Source organism: Periophthalmus magnuspinnatus, chromosome 6 (genome assembly GCF_009829125.3).
Source record: "Periophthalmus magnuspinnatus isolate fPerMag1 chromosome 6, fPerMag1.2.pri, whole genome shotgun sequence".
Classification (NCBI taxonomy): Eukaryota; Metazoa; Chordata; class Actinopteri; order Gobiiformes; family Gobiidae; genus Periophthalmus; species Periophthalmus magnuspinnatus.
This window is the reverse complement of record NC_047131.1, coordinates 16498893-16519908: the sequence shown is the minus strand read 5'-3', so window position 1 is coordinate 16519908 and position 21016 is coordinate 16498893. Positions and strand designations below refer to the sequence as shown.

General features: G+C 42.0%; 1 protein-coding gene across 1 annotated transcript; it reads left to right on the top strand.

Annotated features, from left to right (window-relative positions):
- Positions 1–115: 115 nt before the first annotated feature.
- LOC117372185 (ELKS/Rab6-interacting/CAST family member 1-like) lies at positions 116–20707 on the top strand. Its single transcript, XM_033967951.2, has 20 exons — positions 116–441; positions 1191–1887; positions 1968–2156; positions 4426–4717; positions 8578–8705; positions 8793–8867; positions 8935–9090; positions 9180–9347; positions 9426–9593; positions 10172–10309; positions 10388–10528; positions 11582–11722; positions 11817–12010; positions 12682–12817; positions 12916–13047; positions 13741–13901; positions 14058–14205; positions 14938–15033; positions 16479–16664; positions 17925–20707. Exons 2-20 carry the CDS (start codon positions 1345–1347, stop codon positions 18060–18062), a joined length of 3330 nt encoding a protein of 1109 aa, XP_033823842.1. The 5' UTR covers positions 116–441; positions 1191–1344; the 3' UTR covers positions 18063–20707.
- Positions 20708–21016: the final 309 nt, after the last annotated feature.

Here is a 21016-nt window from a genome sequence, read left to right as displayed (position 1 = left end):
GAATGGTTTTGATACTAGTCTGGACTTGAAAGTTTATAACTCTCATCCAACTTTAACCATAACCGTGTTACAATCACCATTTTCAGGTGATGTAGATTCAGAAAGGAGCGCTCTCGTGGCCGCGCATGGTAAGCGTGGCGACATGAACGAGCAAAATGAGTCCTGACGTCACTCAGGCGCCTGGCTCTCCTCTGGGCCACCACCGCTCCTGCAAAACGACGAGAAAATCTGATACCTACCCTCAAATATCAAAGCTAAAATGAGAATAATTGCAACATATTTTTTATCTGACCAGGAGAATCAATTTTGGCTCATTTCGGAGCTCGAAGGAGTTCAGCTAGTTTACGTGAACGGATTTTCTCCATTCGCTATTGTTAGCGAGGAAAAACACAGGATCGGCTTGACCACGTAAATCGGATGGACTGTCCTGTATAAGTTGTGGTGAGCTAATGCTATACTAGTGATTTGATGCATTACTGGACATCTGCTGCTTTCTTCGGGCGCTTTGTAAGCCTCTAGGCCTAATGCTAGTTGAAAAGCTCAGCTGAAAACGAGTCTCCGTTACGCACGGAGGAAAAATGATACGGTTTGATATGGGTGTCTCTTAAACAACTACGGCGAAAAACACTACATTATGTCTTCTGTTAGTCAATGATTTCACTTTTCTATGTAAAAATTGTGGCACTGGGAAGAGACTCACAATGTACGTTTATTGGCGGTGATCATAGAGTGTACGGAATTTTACAAATCGGGATATTTTCTCCCATGTTTGCCATGAACTATCCCCTCTGTACCCCTCCCATGCTAGCGACAGCACCCGGGAAAATCATGTAGGAACTAGTTGTTTTGACACACTTCAGACTGTACTATTTCTTAAATGTGTACCTGTTACAAATGAGTTTAAACAGAATTAAGTCGATTCCTATTCTTGCTGCATTTTGTAAAAAATACCGGCCAGGTTAGCTGTTAGCATAGCCACGCAGACAATTTAAATGACAGGAACGCCAGATTATCTCCATAATGTGACACTTAAACCCTGTCAAAAAGACATAGTCCTCATCCCCGAGGACATACTTTTGTTTTGCAATTGCATTAGTTTACATCAAGGGGTTCTTGAAGTGTTTGCACCAAAATGTTCAGTGTTCTGAATAGACCAAATCATAACTGAATGTCTTTATGTTTCATTACAGGTCGGGTGGAAATAATTAAGCTTATTGGATAAGGAAAACTGGCACTTCTTGTCATGAATGTAGTGCCAAAAGTTTTTTTTCAGATCTACCAAATTTAATCACATAAGACAGATCATTTAATAGTTCTTCTCCGTACACGAACTTTTCCTCAAACATGTACGGCAGTGCTCGCTCTGTTGGCAGGGCAGATGCAAACCACAGTGGAGGAAGAGATGGAGGTAGTACAGGTCAGGCCTCAGGCCGGTCCCCACGCCTCCCACGATCCCCTCGTATGGGACACAGGCGTACAAACAGTACTGGTGGAAGTGGAGGAGGGCCTGGCGGAGCCGGAGGAAAGACACTCTCCATGGAGAACATTCAGTCCCTTAATGCTGCATATGCTACCTCTGGTCCTATGTACCTGAGTGACAATGAAGTGGCCATGGCGGGAGACCACCTTCCGAAGGGTGGCGGCACAATAACCACTATAGGAAGACAAAGGGTGACATATGCTGCCAGGAGTAGTGGTAGTGGTGGCGTGGCTGCAAGTACTCCTAACATTTCCACCACAGTGCCTGCTAATGCTGTGCTGCCAGCTGGTATGATGGGAGGTGACGCTCTGGCATTTGGTGACCACCACATGGCCTCTACTGTGCCCCATTCTCTAAGGCAAGCCAGAGACAACACCATACTGGACCTGCAGGCCCAGCTTAAAGAGGTATATTGCCTTTTCTGTTTCTCCTTACTTTGCTGAATGGCAATCTCTGCAAGAATATAACAACAACCTTCTTCTCTCAGGTTCTTCGCGAGAATGACCTGTTACGAAGAGAGGTGGAGGTCAAAGAGAGCAAGCTTAGCTCATCCATGAATTCAATTAAAACCTTCTGGAGTCCCGAATTAAAAAAGGAACGGGCTCTAAGAAAAGATGAAGCTTCCAAGATTTCAGTGTGGAAGGAACAATATCGTGTTATTCAAGAGGAGGCACAGGTAAGAGCTTGACACATTTATTTTGCTTTTAAACTTTAACAATATATTGAAATAAGGCTGAGGTGATCCTATGCTTCATTTCAATGCAAAAATTAAATACTATACTAGGCTAAATAATTTCAAATACGTACAAATTATACTATGAATTATGTCTGTGTCGCCATTACCCAGTTAAGTAGTGTTTGCTTGTAATACAGAGGTAGCTGTTAAAGCGTGCCAATTAATGTCTAACAGTTTTTTAAATGAGGCGGCAGAACTGTATAATTTGTATAATTTGTGTTTTCACTTGTGTCAAGTCACAGAATTGCAACATGGAGTTATGCCCAGTTAGGATAATCAGGGGAAACTGTAATTTAAAGATGTCACCTGTTATCTGTCAGCATCTTCCTCCTCCTCCCATGCAACACACATGTTGAAGGGAGCCCCTGCTAACAAAAACACAAGACATTTGGCTAATTGCTGCCTTAGCCTAATGGCATGCCCTCATTCAATGGAGATGCAACTACAATCAACTCTGTGGTTTTATTACTGTGTGTACGTGGGATTTTAATGCAAATGAGTGGTCTGCTGCAAACAACTTTTGTCATGTCAGGTGGGGTTCCTGCTAGGTCAGTTACCATGGTCACACAAGCTAGTGTTTTAAAATGTTTACAATGTACTATTAACTAGTAAAGTGAATTAGTTGTAAAATTGTAAGTTGTGGTGCTTTCTAGAATATGAGGGGCATAATTTCATAGAGAGGGCAGGGGCCTATCCATTGTTTCATAATGCTTTGTTGTTTGGAAATGACGAAGATATTAATCATAAATGAGGTAAAACATTTACAGTCTGGTAGTTAAACAGCTAATTCTACCATAGAAATTTAAACTATAGGGATTATAGAATTTTGTGATGTCATGTGAAGGGAACCTTTCAGTCAATTATGCCATGTTAAATAAATAATAATGTACTCACTCATCTTCTTTATAGCAAACTCTCTATGTATTATATAATTATTGTTCTTTGTATATATGTTGTTAATTATATGCTGAGAACTACTTTTCTATTGATCATCAGTTAAGTAAGCACAGACCTTCTCTGCTCACAGAAATGCGTAACTGTCATCTGGCCTGCTCAAACAGGAGAAGCGAGAGTATGAGGATCTGAGAAGTGAGAATGCGTGTGCGTGCATGTGTTTGGATACAAGCGTGCATGTGCCTGTACAGAGCCCGGCCGCAGAGAGGCCCAGTCACAGCCGTGAGTCAGCCTTTGTCATGGAGAGGAAAGGTGATGTAGAGTGCCATTCGAGGTGAAAGTATTAGTGAGAGAACAGGACAAGCGTAAGCAAGCTTGATGAATCGTTTGTGAGGAGTGTGCAGGGAAAAGTGACAAAGGAGCAAACAGGAGAGGGCTGGAGGAAGACTGACTCTGAATTGTGTGTTTGTTCTGCCTTATGAAAACCCTTGCAGATGCAGACCAGAGTAACAATCCGCTAGGTTACAGCCTCTGGGTGCACTGCCAAGTATTCACAGCGTCAGATGCCACGAACAATGCAATACTACACTGGGCTGATTGTATTTCACAACTTGTATCTCTGGGCACGAAATGTAACACTAGCCATGGACTGTGTTGGTCTGTGTGTCTTTTCTCTGAATATCAATCATAGGACTCGATTGACTATAGATTTTTTTATTTTTGCATTCATAATAAATGGTACATCATAGGTAAAGAGTGAACACTAAACTTCTACGACTTATCGTTAGGGTTGCAGGTTAAATGGTCAACTCGGCGCAATCTGCTGTTGTGCCTCTGGGCTTTTTTTTCCCCACAGTGCTTTTTTAAATTAGGACAGTTATTGTCATAGATGTTAATACAGCATATCTATACACATTACAGGCACATTACAGTACATCTGATGTATACATAATGGTTATTTGTTGTATGGGTAGGAACTCGCCTCTGGACTTTAGACTTTATCCATTTTGCCTTCTCTAAAAATATAATAAAATAAAATGTGGTAATCGGCCTGTCACACTACTAGGAGAAGACGATTTTTGTGGCTCAATACTTACCCTGTTGTAATTTTTTTTTATAGTACAATAAGATTTGAGCTCTTGAGGAGCAAATAATTGACTTCAAAGACTCATTATTGACACTAAACATATAATAAATGGCATGATTATAGCTCATGTGGCAGGATGTTTCAGAAAGAACATTTGGTGTATAAATCTTTTTTTTTCACTGTTATTACCTAGTGTGGGTCTATTAGCCTTGTGTTTCACGTCTGTAGCACCTCCAGATGACCATTCAGGCTCTTCAGGACGAGCTGAGGATCCAGAGGGATTTGAACCAGTTGCTCCAACAGGACCCAGCCAGCCAAGGCCGAGACCTGGCCCTGACCTCTGAACCCACTGAGGAGAACTACCGGAGACTGCATGCTGAACACGAGAGGCAAGCCAAAGAGCTATTTCTGCTCCGGAAGACCCTGGAGGAGATGGAGCTGAGAATCGACACGCAGAAACAAACACTAGGAGCAAGAGATGAATCCATTAAAAAACTGCTGGAGATGCTACAGAGCAAAGGTATAGAGTTTGGGGTATTGATACACTACCACAAACTAAGGCATATGATTTTGGTTAATTGCTAAATCCTTCCCCCCTTTAACATGGACATAGTCATAATTGCCATCCATCCATCCATCCATTTTCTTCCGCTTATCCGGGGCCGGGTCGCGGGGGCAGCAGTCTAAGCAGGGACTCCCAGACTTCCCTCACCCCGGACACGTCCTCCAGCTCCTCCGGTGGGACCCCAAGGCGTTCCCAGGCCAGCCGAGAGACATAGTCCCTCCAGCGTGTCCTGGGTCTTCCCCGGGGCCTCCTCCCGGTGGGACATGCCCGGAACACCTCCCTAGGGAGGCGTCCAGGAGGCATCCTGAGCAGATGCCCGAGCCACCTCAGCTGGTTCCTCTCAACGTGTAGGAGCAGCGGCTCTACTCCGAGCTCCTCCCGTGTGACCGAGCTCCTCACCCTATCCCTAAGGGTGCGCCCGGCCACTCTGCGGAGGAAGCCCATTTCAGCCGCTTGTATCCGCGATCTTGTCCTTTCGGTCATTACCCAAAGCTCATGACCATAGGTGAGGGTAGGAACGTAGATTGACCGGTAAATCGAGAGCTTCGCCTTCCGGCTCAGCTCCTTCTTTACCACAACGGACCGATACAGCGACCGCATCACTGCAGACGCTGCACCGATCCGCCTGTCAATCTCACGCTCCATCCTTCCTTCACTCGTGAACAAGACCCCGAGATACTTGAACTCCTCCACTTGGGGCAGAGACTCACCACCCACCCGGAGAGAGCAAACCACCTTTTTCCGGTCGAGAACCATGGCCTCGGATTTGGAGGAGCTGATTCTCATCCCAGCCGCTTCACACTCGGCTGCAAACCGCCCCAGTGCCTGCTGCAGGTCCTGGCTCGAAGAAGCCATCAGGACAACATCATCTGCAAACAGCAGAGATGAAATCCTGTGGTTCCCAAACCAGGCCCCCTCCGGCCCCTGACTGCGCCTAGAAATTCTGTCCATAAATATAATGAACAGAACCGGTGACAAAGGGCAGCCCTGGCGGAGTCCAACATGCACTGGGAACAGGTCTGACTTACTGCCGGCAATGCGAACACAGCTCCTGCTCCGGTCATACAGGGACCGGACAGCCCTTAGCAAAGAGCCCCGGACCCCATACTCCCAGAGCACCCCCCAAAGGACACCACGAGGGACACGGTCGAATGCCTTCTCCAGATCCACAAAACACATGTGGACTGGTTGGGCATACTCCCATGAGCCCTCGAGGACCCGATGGAGAGTATAGAGCTGGTCCAGTGTTCCACGACCAGGACGAAAACCACACTGCTCTTCCTGAATCCGAGGTTTGACTATCGGTCAGATTCTCCTCTCCAGCACCCTGGAATAGACCTTACCAGGAAGGCTGAGGAGTGTGATTCCCCTGTAATTGGAACACACCCTCCGGTCCCCCCTTTTTATACAGAGGGACCACCACCCCGGTCTGCCATTCCACAGGTACTGTCCCCGACCGCCACGCGATGTTGCAGAGACGTGTCAGCCAAGACAGTCCCACAACATCCAGAGACTTGAGGTACTCAGGACGGATCTCATCCACCCCCGGAGCCTTGCCACCGAGGAGCTTGCCAACCACCTCAGTGACTTCAGCCAGGGTGATGGACGAGTCCGCCTCTGGGTCCCCAGTTTCTGCTTCCTCCTCGGAAGACGTGACAGTGGGATTGAGGAGATCCTCAAAGTATTCCTTCCACCGCCCGACAACATCCCCAGTCGAGGTCAGCAGCTCTCCACCCGCACTGTAAACAGTGTTGGTGAAGCACTGCTTTCCCCTCCTGAGGCGTCGGACGGTTTGCCAGAATCTCTTTGAGGCCGTCCGATAGTCCTCCTCCATGGCCTCCCCGAACTCCTCCCAACCCCGAGTTTTTGCCTCTGTGACTGCCCGAGCCGCGGCACGCTTGGCCTGCCGGTACTCATCAGCTGCCTCAGGAGTCCCACGAGCCAACAAGGCTCGATAGGACTCCTTCTTCAGCTTGACGCCATCCCTTACTTCCGGTGTCCACCACCGGGTTCGGGGATTGCCGCCGCGACAAGCACCACAGACCTTACGACCACAGCTACGAGCAGCCGCATCAACAATAGAGGTGGAGAACATGGCCCACTCGGAGTCCATGTCTCCAACCTCCCCCGGGATCAGGGAGAAGCTCTCCCGGAGGCGGGAGTTGAAGACCCCCCTGACAGAGGGCTCCGCCAGACGTTCCCAGCAGACCCTCACAATACGCTTGGGCCTGCCAGGTCTGTCCGGCTTCCTCCTCCGCCAGCGGATCCAACTCACCACCAGGTGGTGATCAGTTGACAGCTCAGCCCCTCTCTTCACCCGAGTGTCCAAGACACGCGGTCGGAGGTCAGATGACACGACAACAAAGTCGATCATCGACCTCCGACCTAGAGTGTCCTGGTGCCATGTGCACCGATGGACACCCTTGTGCTCGAACATGGTGTTTGTTATGGACAAGCTGTGACTAGCACAGAAGTCCAATAACAAAACACCGCTCGGGTTCAGATCGGGGAGGCCGTTCCTCCCAATCACGCCCCTCCAAGTGTCACTGTCGTTACCCACATGGGCGTTGAAGTCCCCCAGGAGAACAACGGAGTCCCCGGTTGGTGCACTGTCTAGTACCCCTCCTAGGGACTCCAAGAAGGCCGGGTACTCTACACTGCTGTTTGGCCCGTAGGCCGACACAACAGTGAGAGACCTGTCCCCGACCCGAAGGCGCAGGGACGCGACCCTCTCGTTCACCGGAGTGAACCCCAACACGCAGTGGCTGAGCTGTGGGGCAATGAGCAAGCCCACACCAGCTCGCCGCCACTCCCCGCGGGCAACGCCAGAGAAATGGAGAGTCCAACCCCTCTCAAGAAGATGGGTTCCAGAGCCCAAGCTGTGCGTGGAGGTGAGGCCGACTATATCTAGCCGGTAACGCCCAACCTCCCGCACAAGCTCAGGCTCCTTCCCCCCCAGCGAGGTGACATTCCATGTCCCCAGAGCTAGTCTCCATGTCCGGAGATCCGGTCGTCGAGGTCCCCGCCTTCGACTGCTACCCGGATCTCTCCGCACCCGCCCCTCATGGCTCCTCCCGCAGGTGGTGGGTCCACGGGAGGACGGCCCCACGTCGTTTCTTCGGGCTGGGCCCGACCGGGCCCCGTGGGGAAAGGCTCGGCCACCAGGCGCTCGCTGCCGAGCACCCACCCCAGGCCTGGCTCCAGGGTGGGGCCCCGGTAACGCCAGTCCGGGCGACGTAAACTGCCTTGTTGTATTTTTCTTCATGAAGGGCTTCTGAACCGCTCTTAGTCAGACCCGTCTCCGAGGACCTGTTTGCCATGGGTGACCCTACCAGGGGCATGAAGCCCCCGACAACATAGCTCCCAGGATCATTCGGGTGCTCAAACCCCTCCACCACGTTAAGGTGGCGGTTTTGGTAAATTATTTCTAGGTCTAAGGTAAAGTGTTATACTAAATATCTAGTCACCCTGAAATGGTCATTTTTCCACCTTTTAGGCGCTTTATATTAAGGAGCCACTCGCCCATTCACACACACATTCATATACCAGTGTACGCAGACACTGGGGCCAGGGGGGGTTAAGTGTCAAAACTGCAGAAATATCACTTTAGAACATTATTTGGAAGTTGACAGTTTAAAAAATATATTTTTTTAATCATCCCATTTTTAAAGAAACAATGAACTTGATATCCAAATTTTGCTTACATAGTGTCACATAAACATTCACTCCTGTATCCATATTTTCATAATTTGCTCTTCTCTAAGGCTCATAACAGTGGTGTTTGCTTCTTGATCCACATCCTCCATTTGTTTCAGGGCCATCTGCAAAGGCATCAGAGGAGGACCAGGAGCGCACCAGGAGACTAGCGGACGCAGAGATGCACAGACATCATCTGGAGAGTTTGCTGGATCAACGAGACAGAGAGATTTCATCCCTGAGAGAAGTTGGTTCACATTAGTATTAGACATGATAGGATTCTATGTATTTTTTTTTTTCTTTTTTCACATTTGTTGTTTGGCATTTGAAACAGGAGTTGCACCGCAGGTATGAGGGAACCCCAGAGTCCACAAAAACCAAAGCTCTACAAACTGTTATTGACATGAAGGTGAAATAAGGTTACTGGAAATCCTTCATTTAGGTTATTGTTGATAATTAAACCTTTGTGAATCCAGGATGCCAAAATTGGTTCAATGGAGAGAAGCTTGCGAGACATGGAAGAGGAGCTGCTAATGCTAAAATCCAATGGACTCTTGAGTTGTGAAGAACGCCAGGAGGAGATGAAACAAATGGAGGTTTACCGTAGCCATACAAAGTTCATGAAAAACAAGGTCACCCACCACATTGGTTTTATAATTAATATTCCCATATTTGCTTTCATAATTGGCCAGCACCTTCTAACACTTAATTTTGTAATTAGATGGAGCAGGTGAAGCAGGACCTCTCCAGGAAAGACACAGAGCTACTGGGCCTGCAAACCAAGCTGGAGACTTTAACCAACCAGTTCTCAGACAGCAAGCAACACATCGAAGTCCTAAAGGAGTCCTTAACAGCAAAGGAACAACGGGCTGCCATCTTACAGACAGAAGTAAGACATTTTAGCTTTTCTCTAAGGTTTTATGAAATAGCTTTTTACATTTTTATTAATTTATTTACTCCTGTCCAGGTTGATGCACTACGCCTGCGATTGGAGGAAAAAGAGGCAACCCTGAATAAGAAAAGCAAACAAATCCAAGAAATGTCTGAAGAGAAGGGCACTCTTAACGGGGAGATTCATGACCTCAAGGACATGCTGGAGGTTAAGGAGCGCAAAATTATTGTACTACAGAAAAAGGTGACTGCACTTACACATTTCTGGTGTTCTAATGGGGATATCCAATTGAACAATTTTAAGTATCTTTCAATTATTATTATTATTATTAGACAAAATAAGACATAAAATAAGTATTGTAAACCTGAGTTACATTAATAAGGTTTGATCGTGCTATTAGTGTCCAGCTTTTATATAATTTTAACTCCTGAGTATGGTGCATCTAGGGTTGTCAAAATGTTACATAGCTAGTATCAAAACTAGCTACTCATTTTCAAGTATCTAAATAGGACAAAATTTGACCTTTTTGAATAGTTTTAGAATGATCTTGCTCTTTATTAGAACTAGTATAAGACCACAAGATAATATTAATTAAAGAGTTTTTTGTGGTTGAAAATGACATTCTATTTATTCTATGTCCCGAATGTGTTTTTCCATTATCATCGAGTACTAAAATTGATTTTGAAATTGTTGTATTGTGATGTCTAAATCTAATAATGTTGATTCTAAATTTCTACACATCTCCAATCAATCCATAGTTCATAAATACTAATGTTACCTTATATATCATGTGTCAATAACTATATAAAATAATTTTCCAGATTGAGAACCTACAGGAGCAGCTGAGAGACAAAGAGAAGCAGATGAGCAGCCTCAAGGAGAGAGTCAAGTCTTTACAAGCAGACACGTCTAACACCGACACAGCACTGACCACACTGGAGGAGTCTCTTGCCGAAAAAGTGAGCAACGCTGCAAGCTAATAGTCAAAAGTGTTATTGTAATTGGATATTTAAAAATGTGCGTGTGTATTTTTGCAGGAGCGCATTATCGAGCGGCTCAAAGAACAGCGAGATCGAGATGACCGGGAGAAAGGGGAGGAGCTTGAGTGTGCCAGAAAAGAACTCAAGGAGCTCAAGGAGAGGTTTAGTTTGTTACAAGGAGATCTGTCAGATAGAGAGGTAAGAAAGCATGTGAAAAAAGAGAACATTCTGTGTTTATTCTGCCTACACATTCTAACTGATTTTTAAACAGCAAAGGGTTGCTATGTTTTTATAGCCATAGCGAAGGCCTTTATTTGGTGGTTTGGTTGCCACAGTGGTTTCTCTGGTTGGACTGTATGTAGAAGCATTGAATTCCTGTGTCACTCCACACTTATTCCATGCTGTTTTTTATATCCTATAGGACAGTGGGTCTCAAACTGAGGTACTTGTACCAATGGTGATACACATGCTTACACTGGTTCTCTGCTTTAGTCTATTTTGTTTGAATTGGAATGTGATTTATTTCAGGTAGATGTGGGCAATATAGCAGAAGCATGATAAAAATTTGACAGTTTTGAAGACATATACAATTTTAACATTGGTTGTACTAAGCATGCTATGTTGTAATCTGTCAAACTATAATATAAAGTGATATTTCTGCACGTAATGGGTAATTTTTCAGTCCTTTCACATTTGTCTCATCTTTAACTAATATATATAGGATTAAAAAAAAAACAAATCACATTTTTGCTGGATTACAATATTGAATGTTCAGATTATTGTTTCTGGAATACTTCGATTTTAATTTTTTCCTCTATTGCCCACTACTAGTTGATGACCCAATAGTAGTTGTTAATTCGAAATCATTGTTGAAATAAATTGCCCATCTCCATAAACAGGATGGCTGGCCTTCTCTGGCTTTTATATTTGGGTGATAAAATGACATATAGTGAGCATTAAACCCTCCCTTTGCTGCTGTTGCTTGTTTTGTTTCTATTATCATAATTTGGTAAATGTCACGTTTGACTATAGTAGTGCAGGGAATATGTGAGTTTTTAAGACACCTGGTTTAGTTCTACTGAATTGTTTAACTCATCTAGACTGCAATTCATTTTAGAGTTGGCTTAATCCTTGTTTTCTTGGAATATTCCTGTTTTACACCTTGCCCTATGGCATAGGAAAATCAAATATTTCATTAGATGGTACTTCAATTTAATCATGTGAATGTGAGTCTTATTTTGATTTTTACAGACTAATCTGTTGGACCTCAAGGAGCATGCCTCCTCTTTGGCCTCCTCTGGCCTGAAGAAGGACTCCAAATTAAAAACATTAGAAATCTCCTTGGAACAGAAAAGAGAAGAGTGCCTGAAACTGGAAAGCCAACTAAAGAGGGTATTTATTTTAATTCTGTTTTCATTAACTTATTTCACCATGAGAGTGTTTTATAGATCAGTTTTCAGCTTCTTATTTGCAACTCATGCGACAGGCCCAGACAGCTGCCCTGGAGGCTCAGGCTAACACAGAGCTGGCCGAGCGCATTAAAAACCTTGAACAGGAAGTCGCTCGTCACAAGGAGGATTCTGGGAAGGCCCAAGCCGAGGTGGACCGCCTGCTAGAGATCCTCCGGGAGATGGAGAATGAGAAGAATGACAAGGACAAGAAGATCAGCGAGTTGGAAAAGTAAGCAAAAAGTGGGGCAGATGTGTATTGTTGATATCCTGATTTTTTTGTTTTGTTTATGTGTGTGGTTGAGAAACATATATTAATTAATCTTAAATTTAAAACAGCTGATACATTTAACATGGTGTGTCTACAATAAATTAGACTGATTCTATCGTTCAGTGAGACGTTTCATAACCTTCTTCTTACTGTCTGGGTTTCTCTTTCTTCGTTGCTTTCTTTGGACATTCTCACAGTATGACTTCAAGGTTAGTAAGTTCTCTCTTTACCCCTCACTCTTATCCTTTTTTCATCTGATCCGTATGGACCTCACCTGAAATGAACACAACCCTGCTTTCTGTTGTCTGAATTTTCCTTTCACATTTAACCTGCTGAATAAATGTCCAATTTACTCAGGTTACCAGAGTAACCACAACAGTAAGCACAACAGCAAAACCAGCATCCATTATTAATATTTTAGGCAGTTACCAGCTTGTAATATACATGTTATACAAGTTATTAATGTGTGAAATTGTTTTACTTTATATTCTTAAAATTGCAATTATTTGGAATACTTCCAAATGCCTATGAAGAGTGTTCTTTTACACTTAAGAATATCCCATTTTAAAGTGTCTTTATGGCGCTCTATAACAATATAATTGTTCTAAATTACATCTTGTGTGTCTATGTAGACAAATGAAGGACCAGACAAAGAAGGTTGCCTCACTGAAGCACAAGGAACAGGTGGAGAAGAGCAAAAATGCTCGTCTCATGGAGGAAGCCAGGAAGAGAGAGGACAACATGTCCGAGAGCTCTCAGCAAGTCAAGGTCTGCCATAAGCTCAGCTGGACTGCTCTCTGATCTACACTAGTTATTTTTATTATCCACAGCTTTGTGAAACACCAAATATCTTGTCACTCTGTTAGGACACGTTGCGTCAGAAATCAGAGCGGATTGAGGAGCTGGAGGAGGCCTTGAGAGAGAGTGTTCAGATCACAGCTGAGCGGGAGATGGTTCTAGCACAAGAGGAGGCTGCCAGGGCTCACCAGGAGAAACAGGTACACTGAGTTACAATGCAAAAAGGAAGGCTTCTCACAAGAATGACCTCAGGAACTAAATCTTGTCTCAAGGCTGCTGTACTAAAGAAATCAGTTATATTTATATATGACTTCTTCTGCTACATTAGCATGATTTGTATTTCTATCCTTTTCTTTACATCCCCCTTTCCCTTTTAACCTTCTTTTCTTTCTCGGTTCTTTTATCTTTGCTTTTCTTTCTCTTGTTTTCTCTGTGCTACACACCGCAGAAGCATTCACTCAAACCAATGCATGAGTCCAACCTCGCCCACCTTAAGTGGTCTAAGGTACGAGTATATGTGACCTCCATTAGTCACACTCACAGCGGAGGAAAGCATAACAGCAGCACCACAGCAGAATGCATTACTGTCTGGTGATGCTGTTATCTTCACCCATTGTGATTTCTATGTTCTCACTCTTACCTGGTCTTTGCTTGCTCCCAAATGAACTCTTTCAATTTAGTCACAACAAACATTTATCATTATTTTCAAAGATGCTTTTTAAAATTGCACCCAAATGCCAGGTAACTGTATTTCTGTAGTACACAAAATAAATTGTCTTCACTGCCTCCCAAATACTTCTCACACATTGGCAAGGTGGACCCCTGCACCTTTACACTTTATTTTGTCATAATCCTTACCGTCGGAGTTTGAAATCTGTTTTTTGTTTGTACAGATGGAGGAGTTGCTGGGTGCTATGGAAAAGGTCAAACAAGAGCTGGAGTCCATGAGAGCCAAGCTTGCCTCTACCCAGCAGTCCCTGTGTGAAAAAGAAGCACACCTCACAACCCTTCGTGCAGAGCGCAGAAAGCACCTGGAGGAGGTGCTGGAGATGAAGTACGATTTATTATTGATCCCTACATTAAGGTTGTAAAATGTCAAACTATTCTTACCTCAGCAGTCAGCGGGATAGTTTTATGCTATGAATAATAAATGACAATCATGCGATTTACTTTGTTGTAAAATGCCATATTGTTGTTGTGCGTCTCAAAGGCAAGAGGCGCTGTTGGCTGCCATCAGTGAAAAGGATGCAAACATCGCACTGCTGGAGTTGTCTTCATCCAAGAAGAAGAAGACTCAGGATGAGGTGGCTCTGTTGAAACGGGAGAAGGACAGGCTGGTGCAGCAGTTAAAGCAGCAGGTAGGAGAGGCATTTGAGACTTAAGCAAAGAGAAATGGTGTCAGTATAAGTATGGATTGCCGGTTGTTGTAATAACAGACAATAGACCTTTCTCCGAAGGTTGGTGGACAGGCATTGTGTCCTGTTTTCATCTCACTTATCTTGCATTTATGAATAGGCTGGACTTTTGAATTCTTATCATTTAAAATTGACCTGGAGGAAAGATCAGAATTCTATGGTGGAATTTGCAGATTACGGAATTGTTGACCTGCTTTGTGGTTTATATCTTTGCAATTTACTATCCATATGAAAAAAGTTGGCACAAAGTTCAATGTTATCTCTGTCCATATAAATAAACAAAAGTGATTTTTATTTATTTTTTCCACAGTAGCTTCAGACAGCGGTGCCATTATTCAGCCCCAAAGACACGATTGTTGTCTTCTGAAAGGACATTTGAGCATTTGTGCTTATAACTTAACTTTGGATATTTATTCCAAAAACTGTTTACTTCCCATTGAGTTTTATTGGCCCGTACTCTCCATCTGAAATTTTGTTATCAAATTGTAGAATGTGAACGCAACCTACAGGTGAAAGTTGAAAAGGTCAAACATGGATTAATCTCCCAGTCAGTTGGAAAGTCCATATTGTTCAAAATGCAAAGATAAAGCACAGGAGGCTAGCGTGACTTGACTGCATTGCATTTACACTGACTATCACTGGGAGTGTTTTTATTGTATGTTCAATATCACATAGACCCAGAACAGAATGAAGTTGATGGCAGACAACTATGAAGACGATCATCTAAAAACTGCCCACGACCAAACCAATCACAAACCCTCTCCAGACCAGGTAGGAAATTTGACAAAGAATTACTAATCTTGGAGTAATTTATAATTCTGTCTTCATGAAAAACTTCAACCTGTACTTGTACTAACAACATATTCTCTCTACCGCTGCGACTGGCTACAAACATGGCTAATAGGATGATGAGGAGGGTATTTGGGCATAGCCAACCTTTTGCTCTCCTCCCCTCTCTCCTTTTTTTTGTTCAGAAGGGTGAGCTTGGATGGAAACAACCAAACCTTGTCATATTTTATTTTTGCTATGTGGCATGTTCATTTGTGACTATCCATCCTTCTCTTACATTGCATTTGTGCTTGTTAACCGTACTGTGCCTTCTCAGTATTTTGCTATTGCCAGTTTGCTGTGGGAAATTAGGCAAGTCACTTTATTTTTATAAAAAAGTAAAAGTGTGTTAAATTGCTAACGAAAATATTGGTAACACCATTATTTTAATACTGCAACACCAAATTTCATATTTCTCCTAGTAAATGCTAAATGTTTAACTATAATATAAAACTAAGGAAAATGTGCTTCTTTGTAGGTTCAAATAGGTTCATTTTGATAATAAGGAAAGGTCTTGCTATTTGGTAGTGATTTTGATTACTATAGTGATAAATACTTGACATGCAATATAATGAAAATAATACAAAGTTGTTGTTTTTTTATCATGTTCTTATGCTAGTCCTGATAAAGATCAGGATCATACGAAACCTTTTCAGAAAAAGGACAAGTTAAGCTTGAGCCACAAATAATCTTTCAAATAAGGAAGGATATACTAATAATTGTGATAAGCCTAGTCACTGTTGTGTTGTTGCATAGAGGACAACTTTCAAACGACCTCATCCGTCTTACTATGGCTGCTCCTTGACTCTTTGCATGTTGTTGCTCTGGACGCTAATGACCTGATAACGTTTTGACCTACACACAGGTGGGGTGTTGGTTAATGGTCTTAGCCACAGTATTTTCAGCTAAAGGCTTACTCTTACCGGGGTAATGCTTTCACACAAATAATGCATGAAAATGGGTGATTTTGTCCTTCTGTTCTTTTCAGTGTTCACATGTTTCCATTTGTGTTATGATTTGTAGGGCTGAACAATTAAATTAAATTCATGATAGATTTTTTTTTTCCAATTAGTAAAATGCAAGGTTGCAGTTATTGCTGCACCAAATGTCTAAGTTTAAACAATACAAGCATGTTCTGAAATGCTAATGGCTCTTGTTTTAGTGTAGGGCTTTTCTCTCAAATTTTAGTTGAAATGTTTGCTGTGAAATTAATCCCCAACTGCAATAGTTGTAAGATAAATTGCAGTACATTTTTGTTCAGCCCTAATGTTTTGTTGAAAATCCATCAATAATTTTTTTGAACTGCATACAAGTCCCATTCTTATCTTTTGCGGCTCCCATGTTGTCCTGTCCTCATACCATAACGTCTGTATTTATCTATCCTGCAGATGATCCCCCCTCTTGTAGCCCTGTCCCAGAATCGCAGCAAGCTCAAACTCTACATTGCCCACCTGACCGACTTGTGCCACGAGAGGGACCCCAGCATCCTCAGCCAGCTCACGCCCCCTTCACACTACCACCACAGCGACCCAGATGGCTGGGAGGACGAGCTCCAGAAGATGACCCACCAACAGGTAATATGGTCCATTCATGCAAGCAGTATTAAAGCAAAAAACAGTCTAAGGATGATTTTGAACATTAAGTACATTAAGAAAGTCAAGTTTATTTATAAAGCACTTTTAAAAACAACCGCAGCTGCCCAAAGTGCTGTACAAAGGCGATATAAAAGAATGAAAATATTTTTATAATATGACCGCCAAATACCAAAAAGTCGCACTTTTTTCATAGTTTGGCCAGGGGTGTGACTTATACTCAGATGCGACTTATATGTGAAATTATTAAAATAAGTAATTTCACATTTTCGTTAATGTCACACTGATAACCGCGCGAGGGCACTCTAGGCTTGTGTACCAGTATCTACTACTCCTGTACCACTGAAAATTTCAAATTTCAACATTACGGTAATTTAAAAGACATCTAAGAAAGACTGAGGAAAAATGCCCCATAAAAGAAAATTGTATTCTGCTGAGACTGATGACACACAGAAGAGGAAATGCAACTTCATCTTCCTCCGGAATTGGCAGAGTTGTTCAGAAGCGACACCAAGGATGAAGAATTCAATGGACTGAGTGATTTGGAGTTGGATAGAGAGTAAACTTGTTAGTTTTTATGCTTTAGTTATCTGGTTAACTGTTAATATATTATGTTAACATCCCAGACATGTATTCAGTTCGCTATGCTTCATGTAGCTGAATAAATATAAATGTGTTATGTTAGCATAGCTGTACTGCTATTCAGCCTGTTCTCCATTTTATTATTATTATAACTAACTATGTCTGTTCTTGGTCTTGGATTTTGTAAAATAAATTTCCCCCCAAAATGCAATGTATAGTCCAGTGTGACTTACATATGTTTTTCCTCTTCATTATTATGCATTTTTTGACTGGTGTGACTTATACTCCAGAGCGACTTATAGTCCGGAAAATAAACTGATTTTTAAGTTCCTACTTTATAGTTATAGTTGATTAATGATTCTTAACAAAATCACTACAAACTGTAAAAGTTCAGAGGATACTTGAAGCACAAAGTTTGGCAACTGCTGACAAACGGCACACACCAAAGGGAATAGCCATCAAAACTTAATCACATTGTAAGGATGTGGTATGGGGGTGAAAATCGCAGCCACTTCTTTAGTAACTTTATATGAGAAATTATTATAATATTTTGTCTTTCAAGTTATCGATGGAGTAAACAAGGGTATTTGGGTGCATCACATGACACCTTGCCCCCAAAATCTCTGCTGATGCTATGTTCTTCGGTATTCTTTCTTGTAGTTGGAACGGGAGCTGGAGTTGTGTGAGAAGGAGAGTGCAGAGCTACAAGAATATGCCAACTGTGTCCTCCAGCAGATCGCCGATTACTGCCCCGACATCTTAGAGCAAGTCGTCAACGCTCTGGAGGAGTCGTGCTAACCCACAGACCCAGTGGAGCTAGCCCTGACCTTAGTAAAAACCTTTAGAGACCTACAACTGCTCAAAAGAGAAGCTTCAGGGTATAGTTACACCTACCTGAGCATCCTCATCTTTCTCTCCTCACCCACCCTAGAAAAAATATGACTTTTAAGGCTTTGTTGTCACGTGTAAATCAGATGTCAGACTTGCAAATTTAACAAATCAGGGACTCACACTTAGGTATTGTTTTATCAAACTACAAATTAACTTCACAGGTCCTATATTATGCAAAATTGACTCCTACGAACTTTTAGCCATGTTAGTGCTGTTACCTCCTCAAAAACCTTCCTGGAGTTGTGTTGTGTGTTGAGTAGTTTCATTTCATGTTGGAGCAATCCTGCAAAGCAGAAAATGCTCTGTTCCACCTTCTGATGTCATTAAGTGCTAGTTTTAAAGTTATTAACTATTTTTATCTGGAACAGCTTTAAGCTACAATACACTACTGTAACCTTAAGTTGTTGCTATTTTAAAAAATGTTTTGTTTTAACTTTTTTTCAGTTGAAATGCCAGAGAAAGGCCACAATATCCAGCGGTGCACCGTGAAACAAAGAACATGAAACGAGGCTCAAACAGTAGCTGTAGTTTCAAACCCATATCCTTCCTAAATATGCAGGATTTGGGTGTTGAACATGTGTGAATGAAACAAAACACAACTCCTGGTCTGTTTTTGATGAGGAAACATTAGAACATGTGCAATATAGGCCCTTTAATTTAAAATGCAATAGTAATTTCAGCAAAACTTAGTTTTTTGTTATATTTTATTTCCAGAACACTCAATGTAACAGATCATTGCACAGTCTTAGGCTTAACTGCCAACCTTACATTAACTGATCTCTGCAACAATTTGTTAAGTAACCACAGTTACCTCAACAGCTCATACATTTGACAATAAAGTCTTATGAAAAACTAGGGAGCTGCTACATCTCGAGAGAGAGAGAGAGGTGAGAATCGCACGGAAAGTAAAATATTACAAATGTCGCATGTGCAATAAGGTCACAGGTAAATCTGCATAGGAAGGATTTGTTTGTTAGAAGAGTAGATCTGCTTTACTGTGGACTGGTCATCGGAAGGGGGATCAGGGCATGACCTTTGACACAAATAAGGTCACTTACTTTATATTTTTAAGTTAAATCTAGGTGGGAGAGGGGATTAAAAGCTTTTTATCAGTGGTGTACTATTTCTTTCCAATGGTTTTGCACATGTAACTTGTTTATGAGGTATGCAATGTTTGGTTCGAGGACATTTTAGTGGCCTTTAGTGGAGCATGCACAGACATCAGTACTGGACCTATCGCAGGGAGATGGGATTTCCCTGCAATATTGGTGCTAAGGCATGGTGTACAAATTTTTGACCCCATTAAGAGATTATTCATCCAAAGTTTGTAGGAAAAAAAAACAAAACATCAAGCCCATCATTACTTTCTAGGCTCACAGAAAAATGCAAGCAACATCTTGTATTTTTCCAATCACTTACAAATGCAAGTGATACCTCTTTTAATGTGTTTTTTGAAATCTTCAGGGCTGAGATTTTTAATTACAAAGAAGTGCACAATATATTTGCACGGAATTACTCACATTACAAAATTTGACTTTGAAATCATTTTGTAAATATCATAACTCGTACAGTAATTGAATAAAGGTAATCAAGTGGATGGTGTGCATTCTTCATAAAAAAGTTTGAAACACAGTGCAGTTTTTGTGTCCAATTTTGTCTTCAGGACAAAGTGAGTGTGTGTGACAGTACTGCCATAAGTTATGGGAAGTCATGTTCAATAGAGAATTATATATAAAAAAATATGAATTACATATTATGAAAATGTTTACTGTATGGATATGCATTGAATGTTTGCACAGAATTTAAAAGGGCGCATTGCTCTGATCAAAACGACCGTTGAAGTCAGTTTCCTCAGCAAAAAACTGAGAAGTGTCAAAAAATACATAAATAAATAAAAAAAAAACTAAAAAAAACTTGTGTCAAAATAACGTGTGAACTCAAATGTTTTTAAACCGTGACCGTGCGATGGAAGCGTACTTTCTGGCATTTATTTTTAATAGTCAATTTTATATCTTTTACCATTCAGTGATGTTCTGTATTATTACTTCCAGTGTTGTCTGTATTGTGTTTGTCGACTTTTCATTTAATGTCAAAGGCGAGTTTCTTGATGTGTAAAAATAAGTGTTCATTCATGTCTCAGGTGTAAAACCACAGTATTACAGAGCAAGTGCTTTATGTGCGATCTGACTTCTAAACCTTTACAACTCATACAGGACTAAGACAGGAGAGATGTCAGGTGAATGCTTATTTTTGCTCATAGTCTCAGTCTTTTCATCGTCTGAAATGCTGGCCTCCACAGGGGAAGCATTTTCTTCTGATTCTCCATTACTTTGGCCTGTGTACCTGCCTTGCCTTAATGTCAAATTAATCATTCTTTTGACTTTTTATTGTGGAACAGTTTATTTTATGGGGCTTGTGTAAAGTTCAAATGAAAGAAATGTACTGCCTTCAGTCGGTGTTAGAGTCAAACTGTGTGAAAAGAAAGCCTAACAGACATGTTTGTGAGTTACATTGGTTTTGTATGTATGTAAATAAATAAATTATAAGCCTTGTCTTGTAGCTTGTAGTCAGTATTACAGTATGAACCTTATGCATTTTTAAAACCAAAATTGAGCTGTTTTTTTTTTTAATGCTCAACAAAAAATAAGCTTTAAGTGAATCAGTGTTTGTGTAAGACTATCACACAAGGCAAGTCAAATTTTAAACATTTTCAATGTTTATTCATAAATATCACTACTGTGTGAGTATAAAACCATCTTAAATTGCTGATTTATTTTACCAATACTATTAGTGGAAGCTCTGGGAGGAAACACCATTGGTAAAATAGGACATTGCATATTGGCCTCAGAGCTGTTAATTTC